This window comes from Ahaetulla prasina, chromosome 11 (genome assembly GCF_028640845.1).
Source record: "Ahaetulla prasina isolate Xishuangbanna chromosome 11, ASM2864084v1, whole genome shotgun sequence".
NCBI lineage: Eukaryota > Metazoa > Chordata > Lepidosauria > Squamata > Colubridae > Ahaetulla > Ahaetulla prasina.
Genome location: NC_080549.1, coordinates 30,933,718 through 30,947,703, shown reverse-complemented (window position 1 = coordinate 30,947,703; position 13,986 = coordinate 30,933,718). Strand labels below are relative to the sequence as shown.

At 45.3% G+C, this 13,986-nt stretch overlaps 2 protein-coding genes across 3 annotated transcripts in view; one reads left to right on the top strand and one right to left on the bottom strand.

Moving 5' to 3' along the window:
• LOC131204986 (uncharacterized) overlaps positions 1 to 13,986 on the top strand; it is a 218,388-nt gene that overhangs the window by 38,852 nt on the left and 165,550 nt on the right. The gene's annotated exons all lie outside the window — the stretch shown is intronic.
• The window catches only part of LOC131183918 (stonustoxin subunit alpha-like), a 41,137-nt gene that overhangs the window by 11,096 nt on the left and 16,055 nt on the right, over positions 1 to 13,986 (bottom strand). The window contains exons 1-2 of one of the 2 annotated variants that reach the window (XM_058154693.1): positions 6,188 to 6,370; positions 5,459 to 5,636 (exon numbers count right to left, since the gene is read on the bottom strand). Coding sequence is in view for 1 of the 2 variants with exons in the window: in XM_058154692.1 (XP_058010675.1) it covers positions 5,459 to 5,636 (178 nt within the window). In the remaining variant the exon portion in view is untranslated. Of the gene's footprint in view, positions 1 to 5,458; positions 5,637 to 6,187; positions 6,371 to 13,986 lie in introns of those variants that run through there. The other variant, XM_058154692.1, reaches the window with a different exon arrangement.

The following is a 13,986-nucleotide window of genomic DNA, read 5'->3' as shown; positions in this document are numbered from 1 at the left end:
ACTCAGGTGACCCCGAGGACACCATTGAAGCTTCAAGTGGCCTCAACACATCTCTAAAAAGAATGCAAATGACCAGGAGACTGCAAGGAGTATAAACCCTTCCCTTCCCCACCATCCAGTCAGAGCTGAGGAAGCTCCTTGGATGAGAAGCGAAACGTCTTCAAAGAAAACAAAAACACAAGGAAGTCTAGTTGCCTCTTGGAAAAAAAAAGTATCTTTGGGTCAACCGAGACCTGGAGGACGGGAATCTCCAAAGACATTTTAGGGGGTGGTCGGGATTGATGCAGTTCCTCTCTTTGCCAGCAGAGGGCGATGCAGGATCGGGACTCTGTTTCCCCGTATTTTATTTATTTTATTTATTTATTAAATTTTTATACCGCCCTTCTCCCGAAGGACTCAGGGCGGTGTACAGCCAAAATAAAACAAGAATGTATACAATTTAAAACAATTGTAGGAGAAAGGCTTTTTTTGCTTTTGGTGTTTTGGGGAGTTGAGGGGGGAGGGGGGTTGGAGAGGGTACCCTGAAAAGTTCTTCCCTCCCTTGAGCACAAGAGTCCCTGGTGAGCATCCTCAAATTTTCTTTTAGTTCCCCAGCCGGTGGAAGAATGCGCTCACACACACACATGCAGGCAGACAAATGCCCAGGGCTGTGAGCGTCCTCCTTCCCCCCTCTTGGAGGCCCCTCCCCAGCACTGGGGATTCAGCCAAGCCCCCCCTACAACTCCATTGCCCGCCTGCCCACCAGAGGCTCTCAAGGAAGGAGGAAGAACAGAGACGTTGAGTTTGCCACGTCCGCCCAGGTTTTGTGCAGGGCTGGGTTCTGAACACTTTTTACTACCGGTTCTGTGGGCGTGGCTTATTTTGTGGGCGTGGCTTGGTGGTCAGGTGACTGGGTGGGCGTGGCCAATAACAATAAATAATAAAAATAATAAACAAAGTATACAAAACAATAAGAGGTACCAAAAACCAACTTTCACACACAACACAACACAACTGACTCACACACAATGTAAAAGCAGCTGCACCTCACCCAAAATGGCCCCTGCAACAAGCAGGAACCTCACACAGCCACAAAAAGCTCAAAAACCAACTTTCACACTTTACACCCGCACACAACACACCACACAACACAACAGATCATGCCAGACTAATCTTATCGCATTCTTTGACAAAATGACAAAATTAGTAGACCAGAGGAATGCTGTCGATATAATTTACTTGGACTTCAGTAAAGCATTTGATAAACCTTAGGGGCCAGGTGTTCCGAAAAGGACACCTGCCGTACGGACGGCTCGCCAGGGGTCTCCCAGCCGATATACAGGACTGGGGGGACCGATGCTGGCGCGTCCTAGGCTCGGCGGGGTTCGGAGGCCACAGGCCGCGGCCATTATTTTGGTCGTCGCCTGGGCCGCTGTGCTCGGTGACACCGGGGCTTTGGATTTATAATTGCAGCAGCCTGGTGGTGAACAGGGAACGGAGAAGAATTGAGGAATGAAGAAGGGAAGGGGATATCGGCAAATGTGAGTGGAGTACTCTATCTGGGGGTTTCTCCCCTGCGACTGGAAGGAGTACGAATCACTTTGGAGAGAGGAGAACTTAAAATAATAAGATTACCGGTTTTGTGGAGCTCTGGAGAAGAGGTGATGGAGAAATTTAGGAGGGAGGTTTGAGGCCCCTCCCTCTGGGGAACAATGGTGGCGTCCAACTTCCGCCTTCACTATGAGAATCTTGATGACATCACTTCCTTGACTTCCTGGTTGATTAACTGTACTCTGGACTCGTTGCTCCTGTGAGTGCCCCTGGTGGATCCGGAGGAAATTATAAGGATACTGTGCTTGCCTGAGGATTTTGAAAATTTTTTTAAATGGCAAAGGTCAGAGACCAACTGCTGGAGAAATGGAGAGAATTTTGGAAAAGTTATCTAATATGGACAAGAAACTGGATGAAATAAGAGCAGAAATTGTGACTATCCAAAAGGACTTAAAGGATACTCAACAAGTCTCAGCAGAAAATAAGCAGAAAGTGGAAGGTCTGGAGGGTGAGATCACGGGCAGTGCAGAAAAGAGGAGATGACAAGCAATGCTGTGCTTGGACTACAGATGGATAAAATGTCTTATTTCCTTAGGTTTCAAAATTTGGAAGAAGTGGACCAAGAAGACTTGAGAGATGTTGTGACTAAACTGTTGGGAGAATTTCTTGGGAGAGGTGTTGATTTTATGAATTGGGATGTGGATCGAGTTTATAGAGTTAATTCACAATATGCACGCATGCAGTTCCTAGAGAGGTTCATGTCAAATTTGTGAAAAGAGGCGAGAGATGAAATTCTTAGAAAACATAGGAGTGGGGCACTGACTTATAGGGGCAGGAGATAGCCATTCTGAGGCAGATTCCCAGACAGGTACGTGAAATGAGAAAGAAATATTACTTTTATCAAGCAAATTGTACCAGAAGGGAGTGGGCTTCAGATGGCTGATGCCAGAGGATTGATGATTTTCCGGGAGGGCATTACGAAAAAATTAGTACAATTATGGAGGCTGCGGCCTCGTGGAGGAACACAAAGCCCTCCTGGATTTAGATGACCCAGGAATTGAAGAAGGGAGGTTATAGACCATGGGGCGGAGGCGGCTGCCGCTGTTGCGGCCCTGGAGTTGGGTCAGGCTGAACCCAGAGTTCTGAGATCCAAAACTAGGAAGTGACAAAGATATTTGGTATTGTGTTGGTTTTCCTTATTCTCTTTCGTATGATATTCTGATTATTCTTGACCCTTCCTTATTGTGTATGTAAGATTGAAACTTAGCTACTTCGTATCACCTGCTTGCCATATGGCTGTTGTATGTGTTTAAAATTTTGAGTAAAATTCTTATCATGTATAAGAAAAATGATAATTTACCATACCTGATATGTATTTGCATAAATCTTTTTTGACCAATAAAAACTTTTTATATAAAAAAAAAAAAAGTAAAGCATTTGATAAAGTAGACCATAACCTACTACTAGATAAAGTAGAATAATGTGGGTTAGACAGCACCACCACCAGATGGATTCGTAATTGGCTGACCAACCGCACTCAACGTGTAGTCCTCAACGGAACTACATCCACATGGAGGGAAGTATGCAGTGGAGTACCCCAAGGCTCTGTTTTAGGCCCAGGACTCTTCAACATCTTCATCAATGACTTGGACGAGGGGATAGATGGGGAACTCATCAAATTTGCAGATGACACCAAGCTGGCAGGAATAGCCAACACTCCAGAAGATAGGCTCAAGTTACAGAAAGATCTTGACAGACTTGAACATTGGGCGCTATCTAACAAAATGAAAATCAACAGTGAAAAAAGTAAGATTCTACATTTAGGCCAAAAAAACAAAATGCACCGGTACTGTATATGTGGTACCTTGCTCAATAGTAGTACCTGTGAGAGGGATCTTGGAGTCCTAGTGGACAACCATTTAGATATGAGCCAGCAGTGTGCAGCAGCTGCTAAAAAAGCCAACACAGTTCTGGGCTGCATAAACAGAGGGATAGATTCAAGATCACGTGAAGTGTTAGTGCCACTTTATAATGCCTTGGTAAGGCCACACTTGGAATATTGCATCCAGTTTTGGTTGCCACGATGTAAAAAAGATGTTGAGACTCTAGAAAGAGTGCAGAGAAGAGCAACAAAGATGATTAGGGGACTGGAGGCTAAAACATATAAAGAACAGTTGCAAGAACCGGGTATGTCTAGTTTAACAAAAAGAAGGACTAGGGGAGACATGATAGCAATGTTCCAATATCTCAGGGGTGGCCACGAAGAAGGAGTCAAACTATTCTCCAAAGCACCTGAGGGTAGAACAAGAAGCAATGGGTGGAAACTGATCAAGGAGAGAAGCAACTTAGAACTAAGGAGAAATTTCCTGACAGTTAGAACAATTAATAAGTGGAACGACTTGCCTGCAGAAGTTGTGAATGCTCCAACACTGGAAATTTTTAAGAAAATGTTGGATAACCATCTGACTGAGATGGTGTAGGGTTTCCTGCCTGGGCAGGGGGTTGGACTAGAAGGCCTCCAAGGTCCCTTCCAACTCTGTTGTTGTTGTTATGTTACAACTGACACACACAACGTAAAAGCAGCTGCACTTCACCCAGAATGGCCCCTGCAACAAGCAGGAATGTCACACAACCACAAAAAGCTCAAAAACCAACTTTCACACTTTACATACACACACAACACACAACACAACACAACACAACTGACACACACAATGTAAAAGCAGCTGCACCTCACCCAAAATTACCCCTGCAACAAGCAGGAACATGACACAAAAAGCTCAAAAAGCTCAAAAACCAACTTTCACACTTTACACACGCACACACCACACCACACAACACAACACAACTGACACACACAATTTAAAAGCAGCTGCACCTCACCCAAAATGGCCCCTGCAACAAGCAGGAACCTCACACAGCCACAAAAAGCTCAAAAACCAACTTTCACACTTTACATACACACACCACACAACACCACACAATACAACTGACAGCTGGGGATCGTTACCGGTTCTGTGAACTTGGCCAGATTTTTGCCAGCGGTTCTTGAGAACCGGTCAGGGAGATGGGATCGAGAGTTGCAAGGGGGGTGGGCTTTAGAAGGCGGTATCCCATCGCTGCACCCTGATCCTGGGTCTCCCCTCCCTTGGCTGCCTGGACAGGATTCCTCAGGAACTTCAGAAAAGGAGTCAGCCCCTCCCCCAATGATCTGTCCTATTCTCCCCCTCCCCCACCCCACCCCACCCAATGACACAAGTGCTTCTGGCTCACCCTTGTTCCACCCTTGCACTACATCTAAACGTTTGCATCGGGGTTTCATCCCTGGAAGCTTTCGAGAAGAGACTGGGCTGCCCTCTGTCAGAAATGGCGACGGGTCTCCTACTTGGGCGGTGGGGGGCTGGACTAGATGACCTACAAGGTCCCTTCCAACTCTGTGATTCTGTTCTGTTCTGCTGTTCTTTCCCACTCCCTCCTCTGCCTCTGCTAACACGGAAGACTGACTGATCCAGCAGCCCTGCTCCTAACATTAGGATCACGGGTGTTAATTCAGCTATTCAGAGTTGGAAGGGACCTTGTAGGTCATCTAGTCCAACCCCTCCACCCCACCCAAGCAGGAGACCCTACACCATTTCTGACAGTCCAATCTCTTCCTGAAAGTGTCTGGTGATGAAGCCCCGGCAACTTCTGAAAAGATGCTTTTCCATTGGTTGGTTGTTCATCTCTTCCACTCCACCCCCCCTTCTCTTCTTGCTTTTCCTCAGAGGAGGGTCTCGGCTCTCCCACCCACCCATTTGCATCCCCCAGGAAGGAAGGACCGCTGGTCCCTGGGTCAAAGGGGAGCTCCTCGGCCTGCTTCCCACCCTCCCCTCACCCCACCCTCCTCCGTTGCCTTTAACTCTTGGCGCTTCTGGGGAGGGGGTCTCACCTGGTCGGAGGGATCAGGATGGGTCTGCTGCTCTCCTCCTCTGCTTCTCTGCTCCATCTCTCCGCCCTTTTAACTGCTGGCGATGGGAACAGAGTCCAGAGGTTGCGCCACGGCTGGAAGCGAGCCAGCAGTTCTTGGCTCCAAGTCTTCTGGGCTTTCGCTTCCTTCAAAAGGTTTCCTGTAAAAATAATAAATAAATAAGGGGGAAGGGGGAAACTGTGGCTCCCCACCCTTGAAGGTCTGCTTCTGCTTCCTTTAACCGTGCTCCAGTTTGGAGCACACACACAGCAGAAGGGCCAATTGCAGAACAGTGTCGGGGGTGTGTATAAAACCACATGGTCCACTCTGTGTGTGTGTGTGTGTGTGTGAGCCAAAGGCTACTTAGAAACTTTGTCATCTCTGAGGACCTTCAGGGTCCAAGTTCTAGGACAGTGAGAATTAACCTTTTTGGTGCCAAGTGCCCAAAGCGTGCAGGTGCCAGAACCCCCAAAACGCAACGCAAGCGCCCCCCCGTGCATGTGCCCCCTTTTGCGCATGGAAAGCCTCCTGCACCAACCTGCACCCCCTCATGCATGAACCGCCCCCGCACACGCGTCCCCCACACATGCAGGGCAGAGACCCGAAGACCAGGTGGCCAGCAGGAGGCACGGGCGCCTGCACGGTGCAGCTGGGCTGGGCCCACGCCTGGTGTGCCCGTAGAGAAGGCTCTGCCTGCCACCTGTGGCCCACCTGCCTTCGGTTCGCCCTCACAGCTCTAGGAGGCGCTCAGGAGATTCCCCCCCACACACACACACAAAAAGAACCACTCTCTCATTTTAGGGAACTGCAGGACTCCTCCAGACTGGCCCCTTTCTCGGCTGCCCCTCAGCAAGGAAGCCAGGACAGATGTTTGTCCCGCAGAGGCAGCCTCTGTTTCCTGACCCCTTCGGTCAAGTCAGCTTCTTTTGCTTCTCATCCACAGCCTCACTTTCGGTTTCCAGGATCTGCGGCGATTTCTGGGAAATGCTTCAGCTGAAGGGCCGACTTCCCCTTTCTCTGCCAAGGCTCCCTTCCTGGCTTGCCCTGCTGGGAGGTGAAAGGCCAGGCGCTCCGGCCGACCTTGGAAAAAGCCAAAAGAGGCGGACGGAGCAGTGCAAATACTGTTTCTACGGGGGAGGGGGGAGGGAGGGAGGGTGGGATAGCCTCCTTCCGATATTTGTAGAACAAGTTTTTATTGATTTTTTAGTTCCCCCCCCCTACACACATACCTGTTTTATGAACAGAGTATTGGCCTTATCAGAGCTTACACAATTCAATATATTCAAATACATTTGACTTAGTTGCATTTTTTGCCGAAATATTCTTTTTTCATAGTTTTTATTCATTTCCTAATATTTCCTTGCTCAGTCACATCTTCTTTCGCCCTCAAGTTCTAATTTCTCCATTTTTATTCGTATTCATTCCCTTTCATTCTTTTTTTTTAACTATTTCAATTTTTATCCTAATATAGTCAAATATATTCGGGGTTGTCTTTCTTCCATTTCATCTTTTCCTTTTCACAGCAGTCCTTTCTTCTCCTCTCACTTCTTTCCCTCCCTCCCTCCTTTCTTTCTACCTCCTTTCTTCTCTCCTCTCCTACTCCTTCTCTACTTCCCCTTCCTTTCTCCCCCTCCACCTTACTTCCTCCCTATCTAACCTTCTCTCCTACTCTTATTTCCCCTATTTCTTATTTCTTATTTCTCCTCTCCTCTCTTCCCTTTCTTTTTTCTCTCTCCCTCCTTCTCCCCTTCCATCCCTCTCCTTCTTCTTATCTCTCTCCATTGGTGTATTTATTTTCAATATTTCTGGTGTCCAGACAACCCCGATTTTCTCATTTATTATACATATTTCTCAAACCTCCCTTCCTATATTTTAGTTACTAACATTGTCTTCATCTTGTTCCATTTGTACCATACAATCAATTAATGCAACTTTCCACTTCTTATTTTCTTAACGTTTTTGTTCACAATTCAACACTTACTATTTTCTTCCAAAAATGTACATAATTTACTAACATTTCAATTTTATTCCGTTTTACATCTTAATTTCAATCATTTTCACTTATAAACCATGCTATCTTCCACATTTCATCTGGTGGATTTTCCATTCTTTTATATATTTAAAATTTATTTCCTTACCATCAACTTTAATTCTCTCTTATTCCATGTATTCTCAGAAACAAACAGAAAAAGAAAACATATATCCCTTTATATGTTACTTCTCCTCCTTCTCTTTTTTTTAATTTCCTTCATTCATTTCAACCTTTTTTACTACCTTTTTACAATAATATGTCTCTCATAACTGCCAATCAAGAGACTTAAAGAGAGGCTTGAGTAAAATAGCATTTAATCCTGATCAGGCTCAAATGGTGAGCGTTCCAAACACATAAGATGATACATACATACATACATGCAAGGAAAGAGCTACAAAACTCATGAGAGAAAGCAATGTCCTCTTTTACCAAAAAGGTCATAATTCCTCAACCCTGGCATCTGCGTATTCTGGAATCTAATTTGTGTATCTCTTGAAATAGGATAGTGCCTCTTACTGGGCACCACTAGTCTCTTCTGTTTTCACATGTGGCTATTTGTTCCCCTGGAGGATGATATACATGTTCTCAGCCAGAGTGGGGTGGGGAGAGATTAAATGATGGGCTCTGATCAAATGATGGTGTAAGGTTCGCTTATTAATATGTCTAAGCTCATAACTGCCAATCAAGAGACTTAAACAGAGGCTTGAGTATAATAGCATTTAATCCTGATCAGGCTCAAATGGTGAGTCGTTCCAAACACATAAGATGATACATACATGCAAGGAAGGAGCTACAAAACTCATGAGAGAAAGCAATCTCCTCTTATACCAAAAAGGTCATAATTCCTCAACTCTGGCATCTGCGTTTTCTGGAATCTGGTTTGTGTATCTCTTGAAATAGGATAGTGCCTCTTAATGGGCACCATTAGTCTCTTCTGTTTTCACATGTGGCTATTTGTTCCCCTGGAGGATGATATACATGTTCTCAGCCAGAGTGGGGTGGGGAGAGATCAAATGATGGGCTCTGATCAAATGATGGGATATATATCCTGACAATTGACACCCATACATAAGAAGATAGCCATTTGTCTGAAATGCTGTAGGGTTTCCTGCCTGGGCAGGGGGTTGGACTAGAAAACCAAAGTCAAACTAGAGTCTTGGACTTTAAGAGAGCTAATTTCAATAAACTTAGAGAGAGCTTGAGAAGGATTCAATGGATGAGAATCCTCAGAGGGAAAACAACTCAAGAAGCTTGGGAAATTTTGAAAAGTGAGATGATAAAAGCCCAATCTAGCACAATACCAATGAAGAAGAAAAATAATAGATCTCAAAAGAAACCAGCATGGATGCATAAAGAACTATCTGACAAATTGAAAGACAAAAAGGACAAATATAAAAAGTGGAAAGAGGGGCAAATAACTAAGGCAGAATATCAGCAAATAGCCCGAGCCTGTAAAGATGAAGTGAGGAAAGCTAAGGCTCACAATGAACAAAGGCTAGCGACAAAAGTAAAAAATAACAAAAAAAGCTTCTTCCAACATGTTAAAAACAAGAAAAAAGTCAAGGAAACAATTGGCCCATTGCTGGGAGAAAGTGGCAAGAAGATGACAAGCAACAGGAGAAAGCAGATCTACTTAACTCATATTTTGCATCTGTCTTTACACAAAAGGAAAAACAATCCAACCTATCAAAAACAGCACTACAAAAAACAGATTAGAAACGCAAGTTAAAATAGGGAAGAAAATGGTAAGTGAACACCTGTCTACCCTAGACGAGTTCAAATCACCAGGACCGGATGGATTACACCCCAAGGTTCTGAAGGAACTGGCAGACGTGATCTCAGAACCACTGAACTATATCTTTCAAAGATCCTGGAGCACAGGAGCTGCCAGAGGACTGGAAAAGAGCTGATGTAGTTCCCATCTTCAAAAAGGAAAAAACAGATCCAGGAAACTACAGACCTATCAGCCTGACCTCAATACCGGGAAGATTCTGGAAAAGATAATCAAGCAACGAATCACGAACACCTAGAAGCAAACAAAGTAATAACCAAAAGCCAACATGGGTTTGTCAAAACAGATCATGCCAGACTAATCTTATCGCATTCTTTGACAAAATGACAAAATTAGTAGACCAGAGGAATGCTGTTGATATAATTTACTTGGACTTCAGTAAAGCATTTGATAAAGTAGACCATAACCTACTACTAGATAAAGTAGAAAAATGTGGGTTAGACAGCACCACCACCAGATGGATTCGTAATTGGCTGACCAACCGCACTCAACGTGTAGTCCTCAACGGAACTACATCCACATGGAGGGAGGTATGCAGTGGAGTACCCCAAGGCTCTGTTTTAGGCCCAGTACTCTTCAACATCTTCATCAATGACTTGGACGAGGGGATAGATGGGGAACTCATCAAATTTGCAGATGACACCAAGCTGGCAGGAATAGCCAACACTCCAGAAGATAGGCTCAAGTTACAGAAAGATCTTGACAGACTTGAACATTGGGCACTATCTAACAAAATGAAATTCAACAGTGAAAAAAGTAAGGTTCTACATTTAGGCCAAAAAACAAAATGCACCGGTACCGTATAGGAGGTACCTTGCTCAATAGTAGTACCTGTGAGAGGGATCTTGGAGTCCTAGTGGATAACCATTTAGATATGAGCCAGCAGTGTGCAGCAGCTGCTAAAAAAGCCAACACAGTTCTGGGTTGCATAAACAGAGGGATAGAATCAAGATCACGTGGAGTGTTAGTGCCACTTTATAATGCCTTGGTAAGGCCACACTTAGAATATTGCATCTAGTTTTGGTCGCCAAGATGTAAAAAAGATGTTGAGACTCTAGAAAGAGTGCAGAGAAGAGCAACAAAGATGATTAGGGGACTGGAGGCTAAAACATATGAAGAACGATTGCAGGAACTGGGTATGTCTAGTTTAATAAAAAGAAGGACTAGGGGAGACATGATAGCTGTGTTCCAATATCTCAGGGGTTGCCACAAAGAAGAGGGAGTCGGGCTGTTCTCCAAAGCACCTGAGGGTAGAACAAGAAGCAATGGGTGGAAACTGATCAAAGAAAGAAGCAACTTAGAACTAAAGAGAAATTTCCTGACAGTTAGAACAATCAATAAGTGGAACGACTTGCCTGCAGAAGTTGTGAATGCTCCAACACTGGAAATTTTTAAGAAAATGTTGGATAACGATCTGACTGAGATGGTGTAGGGTTTCTGCCTAGGCAGAGGGTTGGACTAGAAGGCCTCCAAGGTCCCTTCCAACTCTGTTGTTATGTTATGTTACCTCCAAGGTCGCCTCCAACTCTTATGTATGTTAATGTATGTTAACAGCTTCAAAAAATAAAAAGCTAAATGACGCATTTTGAGTCAACTCTGTGCTTTGAAAACATTTATAAATGTATAAGTTTACTTAGGCAGTTTAAACCTCAAAAATTTCCAGAAAAAGAAGGAAAAAATTAAAAATTAAAATCAAAATTGTATTCAGGGTGGAAAAGAAAATTGAAGAAATACCAAACCAGTGAAAAAAAATGCTGCAGGGAGCCTATTCCACCCGTTTGCCCCTCCCTTCTCAGACAGGCTCAGCAGAGGAAAAAAAATGGAGGGGGGTGAATGGTCCTCCCCCTTCGCCCACCCCCACCCCTGGCTCAACAGGGAGCGAGGGGGGGGGAAGGGTAGTTAAGATGAGCCAGCGAGGACAGAGAGAAAAAAATTCCAAAAATCCACTCTGAGGAGGGGGAAATGGTTGTTTTCCAGCCCCCCTTTCTCCCACCCACCCCAACCTGGCTCAACAGAGAGCGAGGGTGGGGGAGGGAAGGGTAGTTAAGATGAGCCAGAGAAATCTCACACCTTCTCAATGAGTTTCTCCAACACTGCAACCAGGCTGCTTGCATGCGCGCGTGCACACACACACACACACACACACACACTCCATGCAAATCAAGCATCACAATTATCTTGGGGAGCTTTCTAAACAATTTTTATCCAGGTCTGGAAATGATTGCACATACATACATACACACGCACACACTCCATCAAACAACATTTACAGACCTGGGGAAGTTGTCTCTTTAAATCCTCTCCCCTCAAGTGGGAAAACTCAGAGAGCAGTTTAAATCATGAATGTGATTGTGGGCTCTACTACTCCCAGTTTCCCACAGTTCCAAGCTGAGAAGTTTAAGTAATTTGCAAGCTTGGCCATACAAATCACAATCAATTCAATCCCATTCAATTCCACATGCTATCACGATGGGTGCGTATCCAAGAATTTTAACAGAACTCACACCAAATTGATCCTGGGTCTTCTTACCACACATAACAGCATAAAGTAACCATCTCTTCTATGAGCTTTTTACTTTTACCTATTGAATCTATCTCTTTAAGCACTAGAATGTTACTACGTGTCTCTGCCCTGGGATGTTCTGGGCGTTTATCTTGTTAGAGTCAGGGCTATTAAGGATCATTCACTTTTCCAGGAAATAGATAAGCCCTTTCTAGGGGAATTTTAAGGGGGACTCCCTGCTGAGTGCATTTTATAACTGCTCCCAGCTTTTTGCTAGGAAATCTTTTCCCAAAACATTCCCAATGTGTTCCCAAAACATTGTGGCAATATGTAGAAAGGAATGCTTGAGTGATGGTCCCTGAAAGTAGCTTGTGTCACTCAAAAAGAGTGAGATCTGTCCCCTACTTTTAGCTCCATCGGAGAGTCTGAGGGAAGCAATTGGCCCTCCAGAGCCCCATCAATAATTTTCAGGATAAAATTCAGGGGTCTAGGCTGATACGAGGGGTGAAGGAGCTAGGGTTTGGGGGTTTCTGGCCTGAAGCCTCCCCGCCCAGTGACCGAACTGGGACATCGTTGTTCAAGGAGCGTTAAAGTTGCGAAGGCCCGAAGGCTGAAGATGATAGATCAGACTTTATAGCAAACAATGTCCAGAATCAACAGCATAGAAAGTCTAGAATGGCTTAGGACCGGGATACCTTCGAGACCGCCTTCTGCCACCGATTGCCTCCCAACGACCTGTGCGCTTCCACAGAGTGGCCCTCCTCAGGGTGCCGTCGACCAAACAATGTAGGTTGGTGACCCCCAGGGGGAGGGCCTTCTCTGTGGCGGCACCAGCCCTGTGGAATGAGCTTCCTCCAGGACTACGACAACTTCCTGACCTCCGGACCTTCAGACGTGAACTGAAGACTTTATTATTTCAACGTGCGGGACTAGCCTAAGAACAAAATGTTTTAATTAAATTTTAATGTGGGTTTTATTGGTTCTTACTGTTTTAGTGACCAGGCTTGGATAATATTTAGTTTTAATTTGGGTTTTAAATGTTATTTATTATATTGTTATATTGTTTTAATATGCCTGTAAACCGCCCTGAGTCCTACGGGAGATGGTGCAGTATATAAATTTGATAAATAAATAAATAAATAAATAAATAAATAAATAAAAAATAGAATCAACAGCACTTTATTGAACATCACACAAAGTTTATATAGTTTCTCAGGTTCTCATTTCTCACCTAACATACGTGTTACTTCATTATTGGTTAATGGCTCTGCGCATGCGCAAGATGGCGCGGCGCTGAAGATTCGGCTCCGGCGGTGAGAGGCCCCTCCGATGCTGCCAATGCCTCGGCCGCCCGTTTAGCTGCTTGCTGTCCCCGGCCCGGTAGATCTTATCTCTGGCAGCCATGGGAGAGGTCTTTGGACTTTTTCACATACATGGCTGCTGAGAACGAGGCTGGGTAGGCAAGTGGTGGACCTGGGCGGCCATGTTTTAGGCTCGGAGGTGGGGCGATGAGTCAGCGTTTTTCTTCGGCCGTTTCTCGGCCGATTCTTTTAGCCGGCTGGTCTCTCGTCTCTGGCTCGTTTCCCGGCCCGTCTTCTGATTATGGATTCTGGACTTTTCGGGTTCTTGCCTCTGCAACCTGGGCCTATGGTCCCCTGGATGATCTGGATGATAGCGGAGGTATTACATCTACCCTTATTATTGCCATCTGCCTCGTTGCCATGGCTTTTTGGCTTTTGGGCTTTCTCCCTGCTGCCGGACTGTGGACTTGGCAGCCTTCACATCCTCCAGCCTCTCGGAGAGGTTTAGCCTCTTATATGGGCTTCGCCTCTTGGAGGGAGAGGTCTGGAGAGACCTGGCCTCTGGAATGGTTAGGATTTATTCCTGGCCATGTTTGGAGGTGGTTGTTGGAGGACTGCGGGGAGATGATGGAGGCATCCCGGAGTTGTTCCCCTGTAACCAGTCTGTGACTGTGATAACATCACCCATGCCCTCCTCGGCCTTTTGGGATTTCTATGGCCGTTTTTGGTCCTATTAGGACTTTCTGGGGGAGACAAGGGATCTATTTGGGGACAGAGGAAGACGGAGGAAGACGTGGCCAGCGACCGGAGTGCCACTTCCCCTCACCCCCGGTTCCAGGATGTTTGGACTATGCACCGGACAGATTACCATCCAGACTGTCA